The 27199-nt window shown below is 43.7% G+C and overlaps 1 protein-coding gene across 11 annotated transcripts in view; it reads left to right on the top strand.

The window, feature by feature from the left end:
* The window catches only part of ADAM22 (ADAM metallopeptidase domain 22), a 133501-nt gene that overhangs the window by 37719 nt on the left and 68583 nt on the right, over positions 1-27199 (top strand). For all 11 annotated transcript variants that reach the window (XM_060280776.1, XM_060280777.1, XM_035128903.2 and 8 more), the window contains exon 4: positions 21376-21442. In XM_060280776.1, the coding sequence (XP_060136759.1) occupies positions 21376-21442 (67 nt within the window). The remainder of the gene's footprint in view (positions 1-21375; positions 21443-27199) is intronic.

Raw genomic sequence — 27199 nt, 5'->3', positions numbered from 1 at the left:
TAGCAAAAACGCAAATTCTTTTTCATGAGATAGGAGCTCACATAATTTGCATCATTCTAGGAACCTGTATGGACTTCAGTCCACATGTGGCTTTTCTCCCGCTTTGGGGCTTACCATGGGCATCTGGTTGGTTACTGTCAGAAGAGGATGACGGTATAGGTGGGCCATTGGCCTGATCCAGCAGGATGTTAGGAGCAAAGTGCCTCTGAAATACCTATTTCTGGGGAGCAACAGAGAACGCTATTGCCACCTTCTCCTGCTTTGATGATAGCAAAATCTTGGCCCATTCAGCCGCATGGATGGGCCACTTGAGGTTCTTCTTGATGGTGGCTTCAGATAAAGAATAGAACCAATCTCTCAGCAATTAGCTATTTGAAGCAACGGGTTCGGGGGTCTTATTCCCAGCAACTGAAAATAGTTCAGCAAAGCTGAAAGATGCGGAGTGAGCCTGAATATAGTTTCTGTAAAGCCGACATGTGGTAATAGCTCCGGTGCTCTTGAAAAATAAATGCCCAAACGAAGCTGAAAACAAATTTATCTAGTGTCCCCATTCTGTTCTCTCTCTCTTGCTCTGTTCCAAAAAAGAAATCAGTACTGACATCTGATGTAATAGCCTGGGTGGAAAAAGAAGACATTTTTTCTTTGTTTGTTGCAAAGAGTTCTAACTGAGTGTAGCTCAGTTAGAACAACCAAACCTGAAAAATCTAGTCCTCCTTTTTTATTTTCAGTCTGGCTGGGACTGCGCTCTCTACCATCATTTAGGCTGCTGTGGTTGGCATCATCTGGTCTTGGGAGACAATGGAAGAATGAGCCTTTGGGGGTGAAGTCAAACTGTTGGATAGTTGCAGTGTCAGCTGTGGCTGCAGTGACTTGATATGAGAGAGATGTTTTGGTGCAGGTGGGGCAGATGAATGCGTCTGGTTTTGCTGCTACAGATGCACCATGGCGGGTCTTTTCTCTGCACCCCTCCCAGTGGCCATTCCTTCTGTGGTCACTGCTATGGATGCACGACCTGACTGCCTCCAGGCATTGCAGTCATCTATGTACTGCACAGTTACCATCTACTACAGTAGAATGAGGCAGGGAAGATGGCAGTCTTTTTTCTCAAGGGCAACATTTTCTTGGGGGTAATCCTTAGGGGGCTGCATACCAGTGGTGGGCAGGACCAGAGCCAAAAGTGGGCAAGGCCACCTCTTTTTACACTTTCTTTTTTCTCTTTCTCTCCCTCTCCCATTTCTTCACCAAGCAGGTGAGGAACTGAATGCTTTTGCCAGAGAGTGATAACTTGCAGAGGGCTTTCAAAATTAGGCTATGGTCTCCATGGATTTAGGCCAAGGACTGCATATGGCCTTGGGGTTGCCCACCTCTGTCTCAAACAAAAGACACATTTGTTAGGAGGTAAAGACGGAGGTGGGTAACCCCAAGGCCATATACAGTCCTATGTGGTAATAGTTTTCAATTTAATTCTGTAGCCAGACATGCAACCAGATGTTGGCTCTTCCAAGTTCTAGGAAGCCTCTACATGGTCAGCATGTTCTGAGTTGTCATTCAAAATATTTGGAGACCACCAGGCTGGCTGCCTGCTCTTGATCTAGCTCAGGCACCCCCAAACTTCGGCCCTCCAGATGTTTTGGCCTACAATTCCCATCATCCCTGACCACTGGTCCTGTTAGCTAGGGATCATGGGAATTGTAGGCCAAAACATCTGGAGGGCCGCAGTTTGGGGATGCCTGATCTAGCTGTTCCTGGGTCACATATGAATGATGAGTGTTAGCATAGTCAGTAAAACACTTGAGATTATTTGGCTAGAGAATTAAATTGAAAACTATTATTACTTTGTGAGAAATGTCTGCAGACTGAGGGGAAATTATGTTGGCTTAAGATGAGTCTGGAACTGAGCGTCTATCTGAAGGGTCATGCAATCAGTCCTATAATTAAAAAGAACATTGTCTAGTCTGTGGGTCTAAAGATTTATAGTTGTGTAGTGCAGGTTCATGGTTAATTCTTGGGAGAAGGCTCATAAGGATTTTAGGTGAAGAGAAACCTCGGTGTAGGCTTGTCTTTGAGAAATGGAATTGTATCTCATGCAAGTACCACCTATTGTTAGAAATAAAAGTTACATTTTTTAAATTTCCTTATTACAGAAACACAGAGTAAAAAATAAAGCGTAGGATGTCATTTACACCTGGAAAGGACAATGTGTGGGCCTTCAAGTATTTTGGGATCCCAATTCCCATCAGCCCCCGCCAGCGTGGTCAGTCATCAGGGTGGTGGCAGTTGTACTCCAACAACATCTGGAGGGGCTGCAAGTTCCCCTTCCCCATTTATTTTTACAGCTTCCCAGAGCATTTCTCTTTATGAAACAAACTGCAGTGCACACTTCTAACCATCCTTCTATAAAACTTTATGGTGATATCAAGGGCCAGATGTAATTGTTTCAGAGGGTGTATCTGGCTTGCGGACCCCTCGTTGGCCAGTACAGCCAACTTGCAACTTATATACATTTAACTTGTGTGACTTCAATTTTATGCGCTTGGCTGAAAAACAAACAACAGCCAAAAAAGTGGGCAGGCGTCTAGGAAAAAAACACATCGGCAATCCCACCCGCCATTGTGCTCATCTTGGAAGAGTGTTTGGAGGTGCAGGGAGAGTGTGTAACCCCCACATAAGTTGAGAGACGGCAGCCATACTGTGTCAGACAAAGAATGGCCAAGTGGCTATAAGCGAACATCTGTTCACCATCACCTACCAGGTTATACAAAATCCAAGGAAGAGGCCAAGTCTTCGCTTGTTCAGAACAACGGCATGGATGCAATGGTATTAAGACCACCAGAGTTCATGAACCTCTTTTGTGAATGCTCTTATCTCTTGTGCTCTTGTTCTTGGTCTCCCTTTGAAAATTTTGTTTACTGAGAAGTGTTCAGCTACTAAGCATTTTCACTGAACTGGTAAAAGCTGCCTGACAGAAAAAGAACCTAAAGAACAATATTTTTAAAGGTGAAATGTGCGCCTTAAATGTCAAGGTCGGTAATGAAACTCCTCTGTAATACAAATGGTTCTGGTCGCTTCTTCAGATAGCATTCAGCATTATAATAGCATGGATATTGTTTCTGTTGTGTGTGGTTTTCATGCATGTTTATTTACTCGGATGCTTAACTTGGTGTTTGAGGAATGTAGTCTCATGGCTTTGTTCTGGACTCTGTTTCTTCCCCCTTTCTGGATTTAATTAAGGCAGAACAATGGCACAGAGTTGCATTAATTCCTCTCATCCCAAAGTGATTTGCTGAGGAAGGAAGCGAACAAAAATCCCATAAGGTATTCATTGAAATGTGTGTGCGCTTTTTTTTTTTTTAAAAAGGAGAGAAGCAGAAAGACAAAGGTAGCAATCCTGTTCACACTTTACTAGGAGTATCTTCCAGTGTGTTCTGTAGGACTTATTGCTGCATAGATAGGGCTACACCGGTAATCTCTTCACATTCCACTACTTCATTCTTTTACTTGAAGAAAATGGGAGAGAAAAAGTTGTGTGCGTAAAAATGAATGAATGTAATGAAAATGACAGGCAAGTGCTATGATTTGTCATACATGGAAATTATTTCTAGGGAGGGAGGGAGGAAAGACAAAGAGAAAAAAAATGTAGCTAGTGTCTTTCAGCCTGCATAAATGTTTAATATTGTTGTCTGAGTGATGGTATAAAAGCCTTTGGCTCAAGAAGATATGATTGATTATTATGTCGCTGACTTTAAGCACTCTGGCTTCTCCCTGCTCCAACCAATCCATAGCAGGATATGGATTAAGTGCTTAAGAAATAAAGACCAGCAGTGGCTGGAGGGGCGTAATAAGAATATCTCAAGCCCTACCACCTAGTGGGGAATTGAATAATGCTAACGAAGCAGGACTTTAGCCCCTCTGTCTAGCCTGCTGGAATGATGGATTGGAAGGGGCTCCTTAAGGCAACCTCACCAACCTGGCGCCGTCCTAATGTTTAGAATTCCAACTTCCATCAGCCTCAGCAAGCACAAATGGTGGGAATTGTAGTCTAAGCACTTGGGAGGCACCAGGCTGGTCAAGGCTGACCTAAAGCTTCAGGTGCTGCTTTCCGATCACATCACCTGAAGTCTTAGATGCTGGAGCTTGAGAACCTATACTTAAAAAGTGTGATGTCCCTGCGTCCCCCAGCTGTGTAGCTGTCACAGTTAAGCGCCTTGACTTGTTTGCTTGCATACATTCAGGAGTGGAGTCACAGTCATATTCTGCTAATATATTTTCTTTGGGTAACAGGAAGTGAGAATGGTGTGTGCAGGAAGCAGTCACATGAACCTGATATCCTACTTGCCGTGTCCAAGGAGTTCCCATCACATTTGCGGGGGGAAGTGGGGATTCATCTATTTGCTTTCCCAACAGACTTGTTCCCCTATACTCTATGCCAGGGGTAGTCAGCCTTTTTATACCTACCACCCACCAATGCAGGGGATCCCAAACTAAGGCCCGGGGGCCGGATGCGGCCCAATCGCCTTCTAAATCTGGCCCGCGGACAATCCGGGAATCAGCATGTTTTTACATGTGTAGAATGTGTCCTTTTATTTAATATGCATCTCTGGGTTATTTGTGGGGCCTGCCTGATGTTTTTTACATGAGTAGAATGTGTCCTTTTGTTTAAAATGCATCTCTGGGTTATTTGTGGGGCTTAGGAATTTGTTCATATTTTTTTTTCAAAATTTTGTCCTGCCCCCCACAAGGTCTGAGGGACAGTTCACCGGCCCCCTGCTGAAAAAGTTTGCTGACCCCTGCATTAATGCATCTTTCTTGATGGTAAAATTTCCTTACCGCCCACCGGTGCTCGATGGAAGGAGGATTCAGCTTGTGCCATAGAACCCCCTACCGCCACCTGAAATGCCCACTAGTGGGCGGTAGGGACCAGGTTGACAATCCCTGCTCTTCTCTATGCAATGGGGCAGAATGTCTGCAGTGGGGAGGTTGCTCTACTAATGCGGGTTCCTCCATGATCTAGAACAACCCTGCTCTGGCAGGGTTCTAGATTGCACAAGGAGCCTACATGAGTAGGGAAGCCTCCCTGCTGCAAAAGCTCAGCCCAATGTGTGGAGGGTGGTGGGGCTGTTGGGAATGTGATAGAGGAGGAATGAGCCAGTGACTGTGTCCCCACTCTTTCCCATCATGTGTAGAGGGATGTCTGAACTAGGGTTACTGAAATCATGAGGAATTTGGAACTGGGGTAGAAGTGCCTTGGAGCAGGCTGGTATTGCCTTCTCTGGATGCAGTTTTTCTTCAGAGTCCCTCAAGGCTGCAGCCTTACCTGAAGCTGGGCTTCCGTTTCGGAACAGAGCTGCCTTGAGTAAAGGAAAAGCTTTCTTTGGAAATCTGCTGGCATCTTTCCTGGGTGAGCTGCCGGATCTGGACTTGTGCCTTTGGAGAAGTTGCATGCATTGCCAGAATGAAAACCGTGCCGGCAGATCTTCATCAGATCTGCTGCATCAGATAAAGAGACTACAAGCACACTTATCAGATTTACTGAACATTGAGGTACAGAATAAAATTATATGGACAAAACAAAGATACTTTGAACACGCAAATAAACCTGGCAGAATGCTAGCCTGGTTGAATAAAGAACAACAAGCCAGTAGGATAATAAATAAAATTGTAGATGGAAATAAAGAAATTACGGAGCCAAATCAAATTAAAAATTGCTTTATAAATTATTATAAAAAGTTATATAAAGAGGAAAAGATGGATGAGAAAGAAATACAAAAATTCTTAGCAAATAATAAATTACCCGAAATTAGGGAAACAGAATATCAGCATCTTAATGAAGAGATTCAGGAAGAAGAAATAAGGATCGCGATAAAGAAACTGAAGGAAGGGAAATCACCAGGGCCAGACGGGATTTCGGCCAACTATTATAAAAACTTGGAGGAAGTTATAGTACCAAAGTTAAAAACAATCATGAATGAGGCTCTAGAAAAAGGGCAAATACCCGATTCTTGGCAGGAGGCACTGATTACTTTAATACCGAAAAAAGGTGCGGATATGAGCCTAGTAAAGAACTATAGACCGATATCCTTACTAAATATAGATTATAAGATTTTCACCGGGATTCTGGCAAATAGGCTGAAAAAATTATTGGAGAGGATAATAGGAAGAGAACAGGCTGGTTTCCTGCCAGGGAGACAAATTAAGGACAACATTAGAATAATTATTGATTTAATGGAGTATCTAGAAATGAATCCTAGTAAAAGAACTGCAATGTTGTTGGTTGACGCAGAAAAAGCGTTCAACAGCGTTTCATGGAGCTTTCTCCATGGAACGTGTGAAAGTTTACAATTAGGCTCAAAGTTCTTGAACGGAATTAAAGCAATATATAAAAAACAAAAAGCAAAGTTACTGATAAACAACGAAGTTACGGAGGAATTTAGTATAGAAAGAGGGACCAGGCAGGGGTGTCCCCTTTCACCCCTCCTGTTCATTATGACACTGGAAACTCTACTAAAAATGTTGAAAAAAGATAAGGAAATTGAGGGAATAAAAATGGGTAAATATTCTTATAAAGTTAGAGCTTTCGCTGACGACTTAGTCGTACTAACAGAAACACCAGAAATAGGCATATTAAAAGCATTGGAAGACATGAAAAAATTTGGGGAGGTGTCCGGATTTAAATTAAATAAAGATAAATCAAAAATGATAACTAAAAATATGACCGAAAAAGAAAAGGAAGAACTGGCAAAACTCACAGAGATAAAAACAGAAAGCAAAGCGAATTACTTAGGGATATGGATCACAAACAAAAACACAAACCTCTTTAAAGATAATTACGTAAAGAAATGGCGAGAAATTAAAAACAGTTTTGAGAAATGGAAACATATGAATCTTTCCATCTGGGGGAAAGTTTCCATGATAAAAATGATAGCTCTACCCAAGATCCTTTTTTTGTTCCAAAACATACCGATAATAATTGGAACTAAATACCTGAAGGACTGGCAGAAAGATCTGGCGGATTTTATATGGCAGGGCAAGAAGGCGAGGATGAAAATGGAGACGCTAATTAGCCCGAAAGAAGCTGGAGGTTTTGCATTACCGGACCTGAAAAGGTACTTTGAAGCGGCCTGTTGGACTTGGTTGAGGGAGTGGTGTGTCTTAAAAACAACTGACACCCTGGAGTTGGAAGGGTACAACAAAATTTACGGCTGGCATGGCTATATGATGTATGATAAGAGCAAAAATCACAAAGGATTTAAAAACCATACGATTAGGAGAGCATTATTAGAAGTGTGGGAAAGAACAAGAGAAAGAATAATAGGAAAAACACCATGGTGGCTGTCGCCGCTGGAAGCGAATGCAACCCTAAATTGTTACAAAAAAGAAAATTGGCTGACATACAGGGAAATAACTGAAATTGAAAATGGGGATATTATTCTGAAAAGCTATGAGGAATTGAAAGATAAAGGTGTATCTTGGTTGGAATATTTCCAAATTAAGGCAACATTCGAAAAAGATAAAAGCACTAGGGGGTTTGAAAATAAGTCAACACGATTTGAAAAAGAAATTTTGAATAGTAACGAAAAATTACTTTCCAAAATGTATAGACTTTTAGAAGAATCAGAAACAAATTATGAAGTGAAAAACAAAAATATGTGCAAATGGGAACAAGTTATTGGATACGAAATAGGCTTAGACGATTGGAAGAAATTTTGGAAGAATAGTATAAAGTTCACATCTTGTTACTCTCTAAGAGAGAACTTTATGAAACTCCACCACAGATGGTACTTGGGACCGGACAGGCTAGCAAAAATGAACAAGAACATGAGCAACAAATGTTGGAGGTGCCAAAGTGCGGTCGGCTCCCTGTTTCATATGTGGTGGACATGCCCAGACGTGCAAAAATATTGGGACATGATACACACGGAAATCCAAAAGTTAATAAAAATAGCATTTTCTAAAAAAAGCAGAATCCTACCTTCTGGGCATCCTAAGTAGTGAAATACCATATGACAGAACCAATATATTTCTATATGCGACGACAGCCGCCAGAATGTTACTTGCTAAATATTGGAAAGGTACCCTTATACCAACAAAAGGGGAATGGGTAAACAAATTATGCGAATATCTGGAGTTGGCGAAACTCACAGATACAATACGACAAAAACCAAAAAATAGGATTAAAAAACAATGGGAATGTTTAAATGACTACTTAACGAAAACAGACAAGGGGACAAAAACATGGCTATGTTTGGAATAATCTTGTAAGGATGAGTAGCGTATATACAGTATATATTGTTAGACAGATTTAAAGGTAAAATGTTTATTGAAATATCTTTAACAGGAGGATGAAAATATAATAAGAAATACTGTGCTGAAAGCGGTGGAAGCACTATGCCCTTGAGATGATCTTTTTCAAGCGGACCTTTATATAATCTTTTTTTCTTTTTTTTCTTTTTTTGCTTTCTTTTTCCCCTCCCCCCTCCCCTCTTACCCTTATTTCTTTCCTTTCTTGTTCCCTCCTTCCCCTTTTTTTCTCTCTCGTGCACCTATTTTCATCTTTTTTTTCTTTCTTTTTTTAATATTTGTCTACTCCCCCCCTCCCTATGGTTCTACATCACCCTCTCTACTCACACTTCACCTCTTCCTCTCTCTTTTTTACTTCTCTTTTTTCTTCTGATATTTCATAATCTCGATATTCAAAAATTGTACAAGAATGTTCTTGGACCGATTCGAAGATGTAGTGTATTGTTTTATCCAATTTTCAAATAAAAATCTATAAAAAAAGAAAAGAAAACCGTGCCGGCAGCAATAATTGTTTTGGTGTGGGCTCCTCTTTCCCACCACTTTCTCTTGCTGGGCAAAAGTAACTTGCCCCCTTGAGGATGTCAGGCTTTCCTGCTGCAAATGGGAGAGGTACCAGCTGGACGTGCATGAGACTTAAGTAGAGGGTGACATTATGGCCATCTTCTCTAGAGGAAAAGTCAACACTGGCCTCTGCTTAGCTGCATCTGACAGTTCATGCAGATATGGGCCCATTTAAGCTTACATACTGTCTGACATGGAGGCTGAAGTTCAATTAAATCCATAATGGCATGATGGTGGAGTGGTTGTTTAACAATGGCTCATTTACAACTTGCTATGTATACAATTTAGTCACAGTTGATTATGAAAGGCGATGACACGTCCAGCTGTTCAGTTGTGTCACCAAAATGGGGAGATGGCACCTTCTAGTGTTTACTGTCCAGTTTAGATCTCCTGTAACTCCTTCATCTTGATATTCCAAATGCCAGTTTTCCAACATATCCTTACTTGCTCTTAACGCCTGGTTGTAGTGATGTATTATTTAGCTCTGTAAATGCATTAAGTTTTATTAAGCATTCCGCAGTAGGGTAGAGACAGCTGACTGCCATTTAAAGATGAACCACAAAGCAGTATCTGTAAAATACTTTAAAATATCCAGACCATTCCATACAATCATAATGTAATATGCTGCAAAAAAGGAGAAAAGGCCTCTATGTGAGGTCACTGGACATCTCTGATTTTCTTTCTCTCCTGCAGATGCACAAAGAAAAAAAGGACATCTGTATTTGCATAGTAAGCAGACATGCTGAAAAATTATGATGCTGGCCTGGTTCCTTGGGAGTGGGAATGTGATTTGAATGTTCCTCTTTAAAACTTTATTGGCGTCTGTGCATACAAATTTAGCAATCATTCCTGCTTTCCATGCTGCCCATGGAATGGTCATTCCCATCTTATCTTTAGGATTTGACTGTAGGGGAAATGTGCCTTTTTCAACAGTGGGCTGCACTTATTTGTGCCAAGGTTTGTTCTTAGGATCGTTCTCACCAGGTCACCTGACTTTGCTTTGGTGATCATGAAATCAAGGTGGGCTAGATAAGCAGTGAAACAAACCCCAGCAGCTGCCCATTGGAGCTGCATCCCAGCTTCTCCCAAGCCACCTTTGTATGTTTCTGTATTTTTATCCTGCCTTTCTGATGTTGTGATCTCAAGGTGGCATGCTAAATAAAACAGATATATTATCAAAAACAAGCTAAAACGCAATCCTGATAACTACCTGTTCCCTCCAACTGCAGCACCCCCTTTTCCAATTCTCCCCCCTTCCTGCTTCACTCTTTGCTTCTTAAATCAACAGGAATATTATTCTGCTTGAATAACTGTTCAACAGGAGCTGCTTGCTCCATGGCTCAGTGGAGCTAGTCCCCCCCCCCCCCCCCCGTTCCTTGTCCCTTCAAGGAAGTGTAGTAGGCGAAAGCTAAACCACCTGCTGCTTTCAAGATGATTTTGTTACAAAGGTTGGGTACCACCCTACTCTCTGCCAAGTAATAGCAAGATCCCAGGGGGTTCCAGGCACTCACCAAGGGTCTGTGTTCCTTTGGAGAATTGAGACATGGAGGAGAAATATGATTGATTCACATATTTACACCTTCAGTTTTCATGGAGAGAGTCCGGATCTTACTGCACGGTCATTTCAAGAGGTGCTTGTCCCCCACAGCAGTGCAGCCCTGGAGTCCAACACATCTCTCCCAGCCAGCCTTCAGCCAGCCTGCTCAAGATGGATCACAGTCTCTTCCTCTCCCTTCTTCTTCCTAGCACACCTTGCCAAAGACTCTCATTTCCTGTCTCTCTTTTCCAGGCTCTCAGATGGGCAATCTTCCCCTTTTGTCATGTTAATGCCTCTATCCTAGGTGAGGCCCTGTCTTGGAAAGAAAGTTTAGCCTGTACTTTTCCACTGGCCTCCAATCTTCAAAAATCCAAATAACCAAAATCCTACCATTCATTAACTTCTAGCTTTTAGCCACCCACCCCCAATCTATAACAATATTCTTCCCCCATCATATCTCAGTCTTTTTATTTTGAAGAACTCTGTGTCTGAGCCCTAGCCACCTTCACACTTTTGAAATAGTAGGAACTGGTAGTGTAAATAATAAACAAACACTTTTGAGCCATGCGATTTCTAGTGCCTGTTGGATTACCATTGCAGTAGAAGAGATCTGGAGAGGTGTTTTTTCCAGCTAGAGGGCCATATTCCTTCATGGTTAGTTTAATGGGAGTTGTATGGCAGTGGTGGTGGACCCAGTAGAAACGGCCAGAGGCAAAAGTTGGCAGAGCAGTGAATGTGGCTTTGTACAATAGGCTACGTTCCAGCCAAGCAGAAGTCAGAAATTTCTGTATACACAGGCACCTCCAGGCAAGCAAGAGACATCACAATTTGAAGACACATTCCAGCCAGACAGGGCTGCTGAGGGCTGTGCCTTCGGGAGCACGGTCCGCTGGCTGGATAGAGTGTTCACACACCATAGACTCTACAATTCTGTGATTCTATGTCTGATTTTGGGGACGCGGGTGGCGCTGTGGGTTAAACCACAGAGCCTAGGGCTTGCTGATCGGAAGGTTGGCGGTTCGAATCTCCGTGACGGGGTGAGCTTCCGTTGCTCGGTCCCTGCTCCTGCCAACCTAGACGTTCAAAAGCATGCAGTGCAAGTAGATAAATAGGTACCGCTGTGGTGAGAAGGTAAACGGCATTTCCGTGCGCTTCTCTGGTTCGCCAGAAGCAGCTTAGTCATGCTGGCCACATGACCCGGAAGCTGTACACCGGCTCCCTCAGCCAGTAAAGCGAGATGAGCGCCACAACCCCAGAGTCATCAGCGACTGGGCCTAATGGTCAGGGGTACCTTTACCTTTACCTATGTCTGATTTTATGTTTGGCTAGAGATGGGATGGGCAACCGGTGGCCATCCAGATATTGTTGGTTTCCAACTACCATCAGCCCAGGCAGCCTTACCCATGTTCAGGGATGATGGAGGTTGGAGTCCAACAATATCTAGAGGACCATAGATTTCCCCATCCCTGGACTAGAGAAATAATGCAACTGTTCATCCATTTTAGATGCCACCTAGGCTATGTGTTTGTCCTTGAATAAACATTACACAGCAGGACTAATTGACAGGTGGGCAATAATGTATGTAGCTGTGACTTCAGATGCAGCTAGCATATGGTGGAAAAGGTTTGTTTTGATGTACTTTTTGTGTTGATGTACGCTGAGGATTGGATCTTGCTTCGTTTGCTAACATAAATTTGTTTTATTCATGTGACTAATCTGATGCACTAAAATAACTTGGCATTTTATTCTGGAAGGAGATTTCTACCACATTTAGGTTTGTTGTTGTTTTAGAAAATTGCAATATATACACATTTATTGGAGTGTGGGGAGTTTACACCAAATTAGATAGGCTCCAATACTTTGGCCACCTCATGAGAAGACAAGACTCCCTGGAAAAGACCCTGATGTTGGGAAAGATTGAGGGCACAAGGAGAAGGGGACGACAGAGGAAGAGATGGTTGGACAGTGTTCTCAAAGCTATGAACATGAGTCTGACCAAACTGTGGGAGGTAGTGGAAGACAGGAGTGCCTGGCGTGCTGTGGTCCACGGGGTCACGAAGAGTCGGACACGACTAAACGACTAAACAACAACAGTGTTACATAGAGAATTTTTAAAATGGGCACCACTAAAGATTTGTTTTTGTTTTTGATTTCATTTCTCCCTTCATAGAAATCGTTACAATGATCAGATCCCCGTTTCCTTCTCATAAATAAAAATTCCATTCTTTGGTTGGCTCTAAAATTGGCAACTGCATCCGTTGTGCTTGACAGCTGAAAAGCAGCACAGAGCTGCTGCATCCTTGTGTAGTTTGATTCCCACCCCTCCCATGGTTATAAATAGCACATAGTGCATCAGAACAGGTTTTTTTCTCTTCTAAACTATCAATAATTTAGCAGTGTTGAGGGAGATTCCACAACGATGTAGAACTGAGGATGCATCGTGAATGGCGGTGGGAATGGCAGAAATACCTTTTACAGTGGTGGGAAATGCTGGTTTGCAGTGCAACCCTTCAGTGTGTTTATTCAGAAATAAGTCCCACTGGGTTCCTCTATAATAAATGTGCTTTAGGACTGCAGCCTTAGTGGGTTTTTGGGGGTAGCTCAGTGCTTAGAGCAGATGGATTGCATGCAAAGTGTCACCAGTTAAATCCTCAACTTCTCTAGGTAGGACTGGGGGAAAACCCCATCCAAAACTCTGAAGAGCTACTCCCGAGAAGACATTTTCGTCTGCCTGACTTAAGTCACAGGTTTCAAGATTGTCATTTTTTAATTTCAATTAATTGTGTCAATTATTTTATTATTATTTATTAAATAATAAATAAGCTGAGTGTGTTTAGCCTGGAAAAGAGGAGAAGGAGATGGAGAGAAGTTATGATAGCCATCTTCAGATATCTTTTTTTATTAAAAAAATACTTTAAATTAAATTTTCCAATTAAAACACAATTCAATTATTTCAATTATTTCCAATTATAAACATACATATCAATTAAGCCAAATATTATGCCAAATCAACAAAAAAAATGGGCTTCCCATGCTTCAATGTCTGTGGATTCTAGATAACTGTTTGCACTGCCATCCTAATCCTGATATCAAAATCTTGCTGTAATCCACAATAGTCCTGATTTTTTCCAACAGTCCCTCTAGATGTTTTCTTCTCTCTTTGTCTTTTGTCGCAGCTTCTAAGATAGGCATCAAATAAGATTTAACACATATCCATTTTTCCTGTGTGGGTTTTTTATCCAGTCCAACCTCCCCATAAATCTCCCTTGATCTGGAGTGCCTTTCTTGCCGTGTCAACAGTCCGACACAAGCCCGCCATCTTCAGATATCCAAAGGGCTGCCACATGGAAGCTTATTTTCTGCTGGTACAGGGGGGGGGGGCGAACCAATGGATTCAAGTTTTAGGAAAGAAGAATCCGATGAAACGTCAAAAATAACTTTCTGACAGTAGGAGCTGTTTGATGGTGGAATGGACTCCCATAGGAGGCTTTGGACTCTTCTTCATTGGAGGTTTTTAAGCAGAGGTTGGATAGCCATCCGCCAGGGATGCTTTAGTTGAGATTCCTGCATTGCAGGGGGCTGGACTAGATGGCCCTGGGGGTCCCTTCCAACTCTACAGTTCTGTGATTCCATGATCTGTATGCTCCCCATCACCCAAAGATCACAGGGTGGTTCACAACATAAAAAGGCAAAATGAGAACACAGAATACATAATAAAACAAATCAATAACCACACTCCCACAAACACATTTTAAAAACCTCATAATGTTAATCAGCTGAACGCCTGGTTGAAGGAAAATGTTTTCACCCGGCACCTAAAGATACTTTTAAAAAAACACACGCACACACACACATAGTGAAGCATGAGAGTGCATGTAGCAGCCAACTTCTTTCTACAAGGAAGGACAAGCACTTTAAAAATCCCTCCTCCTTGTTCCAGTAAGTTCCCTTTCTGCTATGTTTGCAGAAAGAAAGAGCATTAATGGAATTACTTAGGAACAAATAGTCTTGTTAGGATATTCTTTGTAGGTCAGCCGACTGTTGGTGAAGGATTCCAGCTTGCACAGTAGGTTCTAGGCCTTTCCTGTAAGTGGATCTACTGCAAGAGGAATGAAAGAGAGGAAATCCAGTAATGTCACAATATCCTCCACTTGCCAGCAAGACCCACTTCTGGGAAGAACTGGAATCGTACTGAGTAACACAGCAGAAGTCATGTCATACCGGTAGTCATCCTGTCATCCTTCACAAACTGATTCACCAAAGATGTGGTGTGCAAAGGACTGACACAAACTCCTTCTAATAGCGAAGTCAAATGGTGAGGGCTACCAGTATAGCTAGAAACAGGGCCAGCGAGAAAAAAGAGGGAACATGTTTGGGGGACAAAAAGCACCCCACTTTTAAAAACTAAGGGGGGGGCTAAAGATCCCCCAAACAACCCACTGAGGACTCAGCATGCTCGGTACCACAGAATGTAGGATACCCTGCAATATTTTGTTGCTGGTGCTTCTTGCCTCTTGCTAAGGCTGCTCCCCATAGATATGCTCATTTCCAAGGCAGGATGGCAGATTAGATTTCCAAAAAGCAAAGTGCAGCTGCCCTTTTTGCCAAATTGGTGTTGGGACAGGATGCAGAGAGCCATGAAACAATGTGGTTATACGAGTTTGATGAACATTGTACCTGGATTTTTAATGTAGTTCTGCAATAGATGCTGCCTTTAGCCTTAGTTGTTGTGCATGCTGAATTCTAATCTAGCGTGTTTGTAAATGATTGATGGTGGTTTACTCAAGATGCCGTGGTCATGTTCTGGAGTCTGCGGTTGGATAATTAGGATTGGCTCAGTTTCTCCTCTCCCAAGTCTGTGATTAAGCAATTAAGAGGTCTGCTGTTTGCTAGCTGAAGTAGAAGATTAGTTGTGGCTTTCTTGTATAACTTTTTTATGTCCCTTGAATGGGCATTTTATGGTGGTGCTCATGATTTTTCTCTTCTGTCAACCACTACAATATGTATCTTGAAGATGCTGAACTACCTGGCTTCCTTCACATAATCCAAAGACCTATGAAGAGAGAGGAACAAAGGCAGGCAAGGCAACAGAGCCTCAGATTGCTTGGGTAGGAACTGTGGAAGGAGGAGACTTAGGGAGCTGTGGGGCCTTCAGCCCTCGCAACTGCAAGTTCCACTGAGAAGAATTTCTGTGCTCTGTCGGCCTGCCTCCTGAGCTGTCTTTGTTTCCTTGAATAAAGAATTAACTTCACTGACAACATGTGAGTTATTGCTCATCTGCTTCTGACTCCTGCTCCTGACCTATACAGTGGTGCTTTGGTTCTTGAACTTAATCCGTTCCGGGACTTTGCTCGACTCCAGAAACCGTTCGAAAACCAAGGTGCGTTGGACGTTCAGCTTCTGAAAAACATTCGCCAACCAGAACACTCACTTCCGTGTTTGCCTTGTTCGGGAGCCGATTTGTTCAGGAGCCAAGCCGTTCGAGTCTCAAGGTACCTGTAAGGGGGTGGGCTTACAGGGAACAGCCAGCCCCCATCAATTCCAGCTCTTCTAATGGCTTGGACAGCAGCGGAAAGACAGGAGACAGGAAAGAGGAAGTGAGAGGAGCGGACCTGGCTCAGACAGCTTACAAGAGCCCCACCTGCAGCCCGTGATATCAGCAAGGAAGGAGGGACCAGCAGAGAGTTCCAGCGCAGAAACAGCAGAGGGGCGTCCTTTCAAATTTACCCCGGAACTGAGACGATCAACGGCTTGCAAACGTAGGGGGAGGAGATTTGAGGTTCCCAAATTACTCTGCTGGGGAAGGAGCCGAAAAGTGCCATTGGGAGAATCTGATAGCACTGAGTAGACATATTTTCATGAAGCTCTTGCATTGTAAATAGCTTTCACAATACAGGCACTAAAGACAAGATGGTTTGGAGTGTCGTTGATCGAGGGTAGCCAGCAACCGCCCTGACAGTACCACTGTACTGAGCTGGACCATTCTATCTCAGAATCATCAACCCTGGCTGGTAGCAGCTTTCTAGGGATTCAGCCACAGTTCTTTCCCAGCCCTACCTGAGGATGCCAGCGATTGAACCTAGGACCTCCTGCATGAGAAGCATGTGCTGTGCCACTGAGCTACAGCTCTTTCCCCCTGTTTGCTTGGTAAGAAGTGAACCCTCTCCTGCCTTCCAGTGTTGTGGCCAAGGGATGCAAAGACCCTGGGATGGCTGATAAAGGACTAAGTACTTATTTCTAAATTTCACTATCTTACCATTTCATCAATATTAAATGTGCTTAACAGAGCCATCATATCTTCATCTGGAGTCTGGCTGAGGAGGCGTAAGAGTCAGCATGAATGCTGCTTTTCTGAATATGAGTGCCATTGGCAGGAACAGCCTCTTTGCTCTGGAGCAAGCATAGGCAACCTTGGCTCCCCAGATGTTTTGGAACTGCAACTCCCATGATCCCTGACCACTGGCCCTGTTAGCTAGGGATCATGGGAGTTGTAGTTCCAAAACATCTGGAGAGCCAAGGTTGCCTATGCCTGCTCTGGAGGAACTCCTGGTATACTGGTGGAACACCCTGCTTGCATAGATGTATGCGAACACCGCTGGTGGTGTTTTGGGATCAGTAGGACTCAAAATGGGGTGTGTCAGGGCATCCTTGAATCAATAGGGTCCAAACACCCCCCCCCCCCCATTTTCATGACACACCCAGAAAAGCTATCCCCAACAGGATTATTCTAGATTTCCAGTAAATCTGACTCCCTGGCTGTTCTGCATTGATTCATTTTACTCTATTCTTGTTTTAACCCAAAATGTCTGCCTGTGAGCCTAAAGTTGGTTTAGAGCTGTTGCACCTTAATGTATATGTTGCCTCCTCGTCCACCGCCACCACTTTCAAGCTAGCAGGATTTCAGGGTAGTCCTGCTGTCAAGCAACCCTATTCTGATTTCAAGGGACATAAAAGAATCATGCTATTTGTCACCATTCACATGCAAATGATTTCATTGCAAAAGCAAATCTGTGCTTTTATGTCACAAGGGCAAGTGCCAATTCTTGTGCATTTGCTTAGATTTTTTGTTTGCGCCGTGAAGGTTAATAAAAGCCAATTATTTCCTTGTAACAAAAGGCTATGGCCTTTAAGTACAGCAAAAATGGCATGTGTGCCGTACGATTCGGTTTTGCCATATGAAAACCCCTACAGTACTGCTGTTTGCCTTATGTTAGTGGCTTGCATTTTTGTTAGGTCTCCCATAAATCTTTGCAAGCTGTTTGCAACATTTATTAAAAACTGGGCTTTTGTCGTTCCACGCTGGGAAACATTAGCCTGCATCTTGTTAAAAACAAATAATGCTCCTATTGAACACAGAAAGCTGCTTTTATACTGATTTCAGATTATTGGCCCATCTAGCTTAGTATTGTCTGTATCCAACAGGCAGCCGTTCCCCAGGCTTTCATGCAGGAATATTTCCCAGACCTAGCAGGAGGTGCCAGGAATTGAGCATGGAGCTTTCCGTATTCAAAACATGTGCTCTAGCACTGAGCTACAGCCCTTCCCCACAAATCAGCTCCCACCCCAGTTTGGTATGATGTGGCGGTGTTTGCAAGAAGAGCCATAAAACTTTGGCAATGTGTTCTAGAAATACTTTTATTTGATTCATAAAATTCTTCTTTACTCTCACCGGCAGCAGCGTTAAGAGGATGGTTTCCAAGTGAGGTGGGAGTTCTGCACTCTCTGTTTTGTATCAGTAAACAAGACGTCAGCAGCACTAAAATAAAGCATTTGCAGGACAATCCTGCGCATGCCTCCTGAGGTGTGTAAGTCTTCCTAAATTCAGTGGGGGCCTACTCCTAAGAAAGTGTACACAGGATTACAGCTTTAAATTTGTATGGAATGCAAGCCTGTTCTGTTGTTTGGTTTTCATCAACACAGCCAGAAATTGGCAAAACTAGTTACAGCTAGCCCTCAAATATTCTCCTGATGCTCAAGCAAGGTATAAATGCATTCCGGTGCCAGGCAACACTTTTTTTTTATACCACCAGACTTTTGAATGATAAATTGCTCTCCCTTAGGGTGTGGTCAAATTTTATTTTGCTTTTTAAATGTATGTGTTGGATATATCTCTGAACATGGCTTCTTGTAGATAGAAGTTGGCTTTCCTAGTGGGTTTTCTAAATGAGAATTGTGCCATGAGTCAACTGTATGATGCAGCAGCAAAAAAGCTAATGCTATCCTAGGCTTCATCAACAGAAGTGTAGTGTCTGGTGGATCAAAGGAATTAATAGTGCTGCCTTGGTCAGACCACATCTGGAGTCCTGTCTCCATTTCTGGGTGCCACAGTTTAATAGGAATATTGACAAGCTGGCACATGTGCAGAGGAGGGCAACCAAGTTGATCAAAGGAAACCAAGCGTTATGAGCAGCGGTTGAGAGAGTTGGGTATGTTTAGCCTGGTAAAGAGGAGACTGAGAGGAGATATGATAGCCATTTTCAAATATCTCAAGGGCTCTCATATGGAAGATGTAGCATTGGAGCAAGTTTGTTTTCTCCTGCCCTGTGGGCTACGACCTGAACAGGTCGCTTCAAGTTACAGGAAAGCAGATTCAGACTAAACATCAGGAAGATTTTTCTGACAGTAAGAGCTATTTGACAATGAAATGGACTCCCTTGGGAGGTTGTGGGCTCTCTTTCCTTGGAGGTTTTTAAGCAGGGGTTGGGGGGCCATCTGTCATGGATGCTGTAGTTGAGGTTCCTCATTGCAGGACATAGGATGAGATGGCGCTTGGGGTCCCTCCCAACTCTTATGTAGACTCATTTGGCCTCTTGACCTAAAGTTCCCCACCCTTTTCAAGGGCGTACCCACCATGCGGCAAGTTAGGGCAGCTGCCCTACTCTAGAAGCAGGGCTGGTGGGCAGAGGCGGAGCACAGCCCGGCAGAGCGCGAGTTCGCCATTCCCGCCGCACCGCGCCGCACCCTCCCTCCAGCTCCCCGGCGCGCCCTCAGGCAAGGCCAAGCGCGGCGGGGAACCAGGGAGCGCGGCGCGGTGGGCGGGAACGCCGAACTCGCGCTCCGCTGGGCTGGGCTCCGCCTCCGCCCACCAGCCCTGCTGCTAGGGAGGGGCACAGCCCGGCGGAGCGCGAGTTCGCCGTTCCCGCCCGCCGCGCTGCGCCCTCCCTCCAGCTACCCGTCGCGCCCTCTGGCAAGGCCAAGCGCGGCGGGGAACCAGAGAGCGCGGCGCGGCGGGCAGGAACGCTGAACTCGCGCTCCGCTGGGCTGGGCTCCGCCTCCGCCCACCAGCCCTGCTGCTAGGGAGGGGCACAGCCCGGCGGAGCGCGAGTTCGCCGTTCCCGCCCACTTTGTGGCCCCTCCCCTTCCGTGCCTTGGCCCCTCCCCTTGCCCCCCCTAGTTTTGATCCTGGGTACGCCCATGACCCTTTTTCTAATTAAAAAGTTGGCAAAGGGAAGCTTTTCACTTACACTAGTGTTTTCACCCCCTCTTATCATTACGTCATTGGATCTTGCAGTGTTTATTGCATGCTAAAATGGCAGTGGCCAAACAGAGTTTATTGGGCCATATACATTGTGTTCATATTAGTACCACCAAACTTTCAATTTAGCAACTCAGCGGCAGGTAGAATGGAAGGATGGCACTGCATAGCATGGAGCTGGTTACTGAAGCTACAGAATTAGTTGCCCTTGCTCTGGAATTTCTCAGATATCTGCACTTCTTGCCACCTTTTCTGTATGTATAACTGAGAATTCTCTAAGCAGAATCTTTCATCGGCACAAATAGAAAGATCACTTCAAAATGTGCGGACTTGTCAGAAACAGCTCCTTATTTCATAGCTCTTAAAACAAATAAACAGCGTGAACAAATAGTTCACTGATTTCTCCCACGCTGCCTCACGAAATGCTCAATCTCCCTATGAAAAATAATATTTAACTACTGCTTCAAGTAAGGTGAAAATCCATTGGAGCCACCTTGCTTTTTATACAGTACTTACTTGCTAAAATTAGTATTTTTTTTATCGGAAAGAATTGTAATTGTTACAGCAATGACAAAAATAACAGGAGTGTACCTGAAACCTAGAGGCTCATATTACTATATAGTTATACATAGGAACACTGCATTATAGTGTTTGCATTACTGTATCATTATTATTATTATTAGGTTTGATGCATCCATTTGGGGTTTGGGTTGTCTGCTATCAGCATCTCTTAGGTCACTGATTTTTTTTTGTGAATATTTTTTATTAAACATTTCTTGAATTACAAAGGTGTATGCAGTGTCTCTCATATTTTAACATGTATCATTTTTGCAAATCAGTTTCATTTGTTAAGACACTAAGAAGAAAGAGGTCACTGATTTTTAAAACACCGGGAGCACCTATTCAGCATACCGGTACAGTGGTACCTCGGTTTATGAACACAATTGGTTCCGGAAGTCTGTTCATAAACTGAAGCGAACTTTCCCATTGAAAGTAATGGAAAGTGGATTAATCTGTTCCAGACGGTCCGCGGAGTACTTAAACTGAAGCGTTCATAAACTGAAGCGAACTTTCCCATTGAAAGTAATGGAAAGTGGATTAATCCGTTCCAGACGGGTCCGCGGAGTACTCAACCTGAAGCGTACTTAACACGAAGCATGGGTGTAATTGGTTCCGGAAGTCTGTTCAAAAACTGAAACGTTCATAAACTGAAGTGAACTTTCCCATTGAAAGTAATGGAAAGTGAATTAATCCGTTCCAGATGGGTCCGCGGCGTTCGTAAACCGAAAATTCGTAAACCAAGGTGTTCATAAACCGAGGTTCCACTGTAGCTACTTTTATGAAAAACGACACATTTCGAATGTAGCTTTGCTGGAGCTAACTGTCAAGTGTTTTTAGTGTGTGTGTAGGAACATTTGAGAAAAAGTATTTGCTTTTTTAAACGCCAGTGTTTACATGCTGAGGAAATGTCATATAACGGAGCACTCCTTGCCTGTCATTTCAGTGATCTGCTGTCTTCAGAATACCTCGAGAGGCACATCGAACATGGCGGAAAGATGGTGGAAGTGAAAGTAAGAACTTGCACCTTGGCATTTTTTGTTATGAATGTATTTTCATCTTGCTGCATGCAATGCAATTAAGCTGCCTTAACTTGGCTGCAGAGGGTGCTGGTGGGGGAACGCAAATTGGGAGCCGAGTTATAAAACAACCAAGCCACATTTCAGTCTTCCAAAGCAGGGATGGGGAAGGGCTCTAGCCATTGCACATTCCAGCCCCACAGATGACAGAGCTTTCTGCCCATGTATGCTCCTCTTCATCCAGGCAAGCTGGAGGCAGTTCAAAGGCGCATTCCCACCAAGACACATTTAAGGAGAGCTCACAGCAGGAGTGGGACTTCATCTCCCAGCATCCCTGCCCATTGGCCTTGCTGGCTGGGGGGCTGATGGGAGTTGGAGTCCAAGAGGCCGTGAAGGGCCACAGGTCCCCTATAACTGGCTTAGAGCAAGACCAGTGAGGGGTGTGGCCAGAAGAAAGTTCCAGACAAAGAGGCCTGGAGAGTTGCTTTCGACCCCCAGGCCCAGGGTTCCTCACCCCAGTTCAAAAGCTTGTTTTTATTTGGCTCAGTATTGTAAAGCAATTCCCATCATCCCTGACCACTGGTCCTGCTAGCTAGGGATCGTGGGAGTTGTAGGCCAAAAAAACATCTGGAGGGCTGAGGTTGAGGAAGCCTGGCATAGGATGTCAATCTGGTCAACCAAAGGCCTGGTTAAAAAGGGACATTTTTGCCTGGCACCTAAAGGTGTATAATGAAGGTGCCAAGTGAACTTTCCTGGGGAGAGCATTCCACAGATGGGGAGCCACTGCAGAGAAGGCTCCTTCTCGTGTTGCCACCCTCCGCACCTCTCAAGGAGGAGGCACCTGAAGGAGATCCAAGTGACAGCACAATACCACATTTTGTGTGTGGGGGCTCGTCTCAGCTTTGGCTATTGAGACTACAACTTCTGTAGGTTCTGCTTCGCCACTTTTACTTTATTGTTGTTGTTGGTGGTGGTGGTATTATTATTATTATTATTATTATTATTATTATTGTAGTAGTAATAGTAGCAGTATACTTCTTAATGCCAAAATAGACTTCTGTGTGGTTTATAAAGAAGATAAACCAGTTGCACAAACCTTTCCTCCAAGGACCTCCAGGTGGTATCCCATGGTTCTCTCCTCCGCCACCCCCATGCTATCCTTACAACTCCCCTTTGAGGTACATTTGGATGGGAGACAGTGACTAGTCCAAGGGTCACTTAGTGAGCTTACCCCGTGAGTGAGGGTTTGAACCCTCCTCTTCTGGGCCCAACACTCTGACCACTGCCCTATAAAGATTGGTAATTAAAATATGCACACACAAAAAATTGCCTTAAACAAGGCAGCAATGAAAATAGGAGACTCAGGTCAAGAGACCAAGGCAATGTCTCTGTGTTAATAACTTACTGTTGACTATAAGGGGGAGGGGGAGAGGTAGTGAAATTGGCAGAGAGAAAGCCTGTTGCCAGGATTTAAGTGGCAGTAGCTGAAAGGTGACTGGGCTACCTTATGTTGAGTCAGACCACTGGTCTATGTACCTCAATATTGTCTACATTTGACTGGCAGCAGCTCTCTGGAGTTTCAGGCAGGGGAAACTCCCATCTCTACCTGGAGATGCTGGGGATTGAACATGGGACCTTCGGCATGCAAAGCAGATACCCCCCCCCAGCTCATGAATGGCAGTTATGCCTCTCCAGCCTTTGGAAAGATGTGTGTTTTAAGTATGGATCCATTCAGTCATACATTTAAAGAGTGTGCCTGCTATGAATGCAGCTTATGAAAATCTGACGCTAAGAAAGAACAGGAATGGGCATCTGTTTCTCTCTGTCGGGCATTAGCTATACATAAAAGGTGGAAATCTAAACACTTTGGATCACTAGCAAGTCTCGCTCTCTCTTTCTTTTTACCAAATTAGGTTCTGATTTTTCAAGGCATTCTAATATTAGAATACCTCTTTAGCATAGTTTAAAGACAATGCAGTGCATTTTGGCAGTTTCCATGGCAGACACAGTATAGGAATGCTCAAGACTTTTAATAATAAATGTGGAGTCATTTGTGGCTATAAAGCCAGTGGCAGAGCAATAAAATTTTATAAGGCACGGGGGAGATTGGAGGTGCTCTTTCCATGCTGACTCCATCCCCCCCTATTATGTGCTAGGAGTCACTATGGAGGGACTGTCCTCACAGCAGTTTTGGGCTGTTCCTGATGGGAAGAGGGAGGTGGCATATGCGTCAATTTCTCTGCATGAAATTTAAAGCCCCTTATAGGATTGCAGCTGGTATATTATCCTAACCTGATTAAAGATGAGGCCATTTCTGCCTCAAGCGACACTGCAGGATCAATGAGCATCTCTCAGACTGTGAACCTGATCGCTTAGGGGGAAGCTCAGTCATCTCCAGAACCTCAGTTTATTGGCCCTCATCCAGTCCATTGTCTCATCAGGGCGCTGATTAAGGACATCCACTGGCCCTGTTCAGGTACTCATTGCCAGGCTTAACTAAGCTGATGAGGAGGGGAGAGAGAAGGCAAGCATGCTAGCTCTGCCTTCTGTCCCCATCACCGTCTGCAGGTTTGAGGGTGACTCTTGTGTAGTGGGGAAGCCTCCTTGTGGTAGGTCCCACATAAGACCCTCCTCAGGTCCGTGGAAACTACTCTGCTGTTGCAGAAAAGTCCCGCTTGAAAATACAGAAAGTGTAGGAACTCTCTTGCATGCTCTCAACCCACCTTATTTGTTTTTTTTAAAGCCCATCAATGAATGCCTGATTCTGACTCTTTTATTCTTTGTTTTTGATTATTTAATAGCCAGACCGCTTAATATATTAAAAAATATCTGTACAAAAAACGGAAGCAACGACAGACAACTTAAATGAAACATTACAAAAATACATATGAAAATCAGTGCAAAATTTTACACACACACACACACACACACACACACACACACACACACACACACCAGTATAGTTCCTCACCTGATTAAACCTGGTTCTCATTTGGTTTACCATTGTGTGGATTTACTTAGTCTCCTTATGCTGTCTTGTTACATCTGTTACTGCCGACCAGAGCTGTAGCTGCACTCAATTCAAGTGACCCAAGAAATCAGTTTATTCTCTTTCTGTCCATTTTCTCCTTTAGGGAGACAAACACTACAAAAAGTTTTGCACGTGCCACTAAATTTCTCCTAGGGTTGCCCAATTAGAATTTCAAAGATCAAATTCCATTGCTTCACAGCAGATGTTCTGCAAAGCTGCTGTGTTCCTTTGGCAGTTTGGGTGTGCTCAGTTAGGGAGCTTCCAAGCAGTGGCTATTTTGAGGTGGGATTGAGTCGCATTTTGTGCAGAAATCATTTTGTGAAAGTCTGGTTGATTGGAAGGCATTGTGCAGCAAACCCACTTCCCCAGAAGACTGGACTTATTTCAATAAGGAAAGCAATGGGAAAATGCACTAGGTTGAGACTTGCTTTGAGGCAACATTGTCTAACCTCCCCGCAGACAAATCAGAGTGAAGGCTAATTAAATAGCCAGTCATCATTCCTTCCTACCCATGAATGGTCTATAAACAGGTGGTCTTGCTCCCTGCACTTTCCCCTGTTTTAGAGCCACTCCCACCATGTTTTGCAATGAAGAAGGGGGCTGTTGATCTAACTAAATGCAGCTGCTGTATATTGTGCAATGTAGCCTTTAATTCAGCATTTAAAGAGCATTTCTGCATTCAAGGGTTAGGTGGATGTCCTCCTCCTCCTCCTCCTCCTCCTCCTCCTCCTCCTCCTCTAATAACTCTCATTCACTAATAGTTCATACGTGACAGCCAAAATACACTTTTGCATTGGAAGCTGGCTTTAGGGAGAACCAAATGGAAACTAACAAGAGAGGCCTTGGCAGGAAGAAACTAAAAGGAGAGATAGAGAGAGCACTTAGGACTACTTTGTCAGCAATATGCTGATGGCACACAGCTCTACTTACTTACATTTGCAGGTGAGGCAGTGGATGTGCTGGACTATTGTCTTGCCTCAGTAATGGACCGGGTGAGAGCCAATAAACTGAAGCTCAATCCAGATAAGTCTAAAGTACCGCTGGTGTGGATGATGGGAATTGTAGTCCAGCAACACTGGGAGGGCCACAGGTTCACCCCTGGCTCCCAGATTTGTATGAGTGCTTCAGAATGGTGGAGGCTTGGAAAACCTTTGTTTATTTTTGTTGTTGTTGGCCAATCCATGAAAAATCCCAGCAAGGGCACTTCGTGAGCCTGAATGAAAGAGAGAGTGAGCAATGTTTGTTTTCGTTTGGAAAATCCGGAGTCTGATCTTGGGTCAAATGAGCCTGGACTTTCTGCACTATTGTGATGATGCAGTGCAACAGAACAGTGTGATTATTGTTTTGCTGTATATTTTGACTCCATTTTTAGATGAAGGCTCCTTCCAAAAATAAGTCAGCCACAACACCAGAGTATGAAAAACAAAACTACAAAGGATTGTTCGATGCATTTCAATAACCTGCTTAAAAAAACAGTTACGGGAAGGACGACAAAAATAAGTTATGTAACGGGCACATTGTTTTTGCACCATTTTTAAACTATCCAGTTGTTTGGGCTGCCAGGTATAGAATTTGTAAACCGAATCACATACATATACAACAAGGTGCCTATTTCAGTTCTTGTGTATTAAAGAGCTGCTAGCCTCACCCATTTATTCTCCCTTGCAAATGGCCCATCGAAGCTTTGTTTGGCTCCCTTTTCCCCATGCAGCTTCTTAGAATAGAGCTAAAGGCTGAAGGAAAAAATAAACATTTTTGGTGGGGCATTGCAGGGGCAATCAGCAGATGTCAAGTCTTTTCCCCACAAATGCCCCTCCCCTGCAGTCACATCACTTGAGGAAACATGGGTTTAGCAACACACATTTGCCAAGGCAACCAGTAATTCTGCCCAGGGTCACAAGCCCAATTCACACTGCAACATATTTTGGCATGTAGGCAAATGAGTGGCAGTTGGTTTTGCCGTGGAAGAGATGGCATCACTGTTCAATTGCATTCATATGAGAGAAAGTGAGATTGAGAAAACATGCCTTTGGGTTGGTGTGCAGCTGCAGGAATGGTAACAAGCAGTTTTTGCAGGGTCTAAGATTTATTTTAGCACCAGCAATTGAGATGCATGCAAGGATACTGAAAAGCTGCATCTTCAGAATACCAGATTTCCTTGTTGACTGGCAAACCTCACGCTAAGCTGTCAGGACTGAAACCAGTGGCACTGGTATGGTTTAGGTGGGAAGAGGTACTAGAGAAACAGAAGCCCCCTCCACCCCCCAAAAAACCCCTCCATGAGTCTGTCATATATTGTTGTTCTTTCCTTTAGGCAATCTGGGATTCTTCCAGACTCCCAACATACAGTTGCAGCAGATCACTGTGTCCTTTTATCTCTCTTTGATTATCATTCTGTCATCGGGATTGCTACCAAGATAAAAGGGCTGCCGGTCTGAATAATATGCACTAGTCCCCTTTCCTGTTAAGTATCCAAATCTGTTCCCTGCTATTTCTTAAAAACAACTCACTCACTCCGCCCTATCTATCGGAAACACGATCCAAACACAACAGCCTTGGCAAATGGTTCTGACTGTATTCAAACAATGTACTAATGGCAGGCATTGCCACTTTGGTGCCAGGTGTGACATGTATGTATTTATGTATTTTTTTGACATACACATAGGTAGACAGTCATCTTTGATGGTTAACAGGCCTGTGTGCATATTGTGAGCGTATCT

The sequence above is a fragment of the Zootoca vivipara genome, chromosome 12, assembly GCF_963506605.1.
Source record: "Zootoca vivipara chromosome 12, rZooViv1.1, whole genome shotgun sequence".
Classification (NCBI taxonomy): Eukaryota; Metazoa; Chordata; class Lepidosauria; order Squamata; family Lacertidae; genus Zootoca; species Zootoca vivipara.
This window is presented reverse-complemented; position numbering and strand designations above follow the sequence as displayed.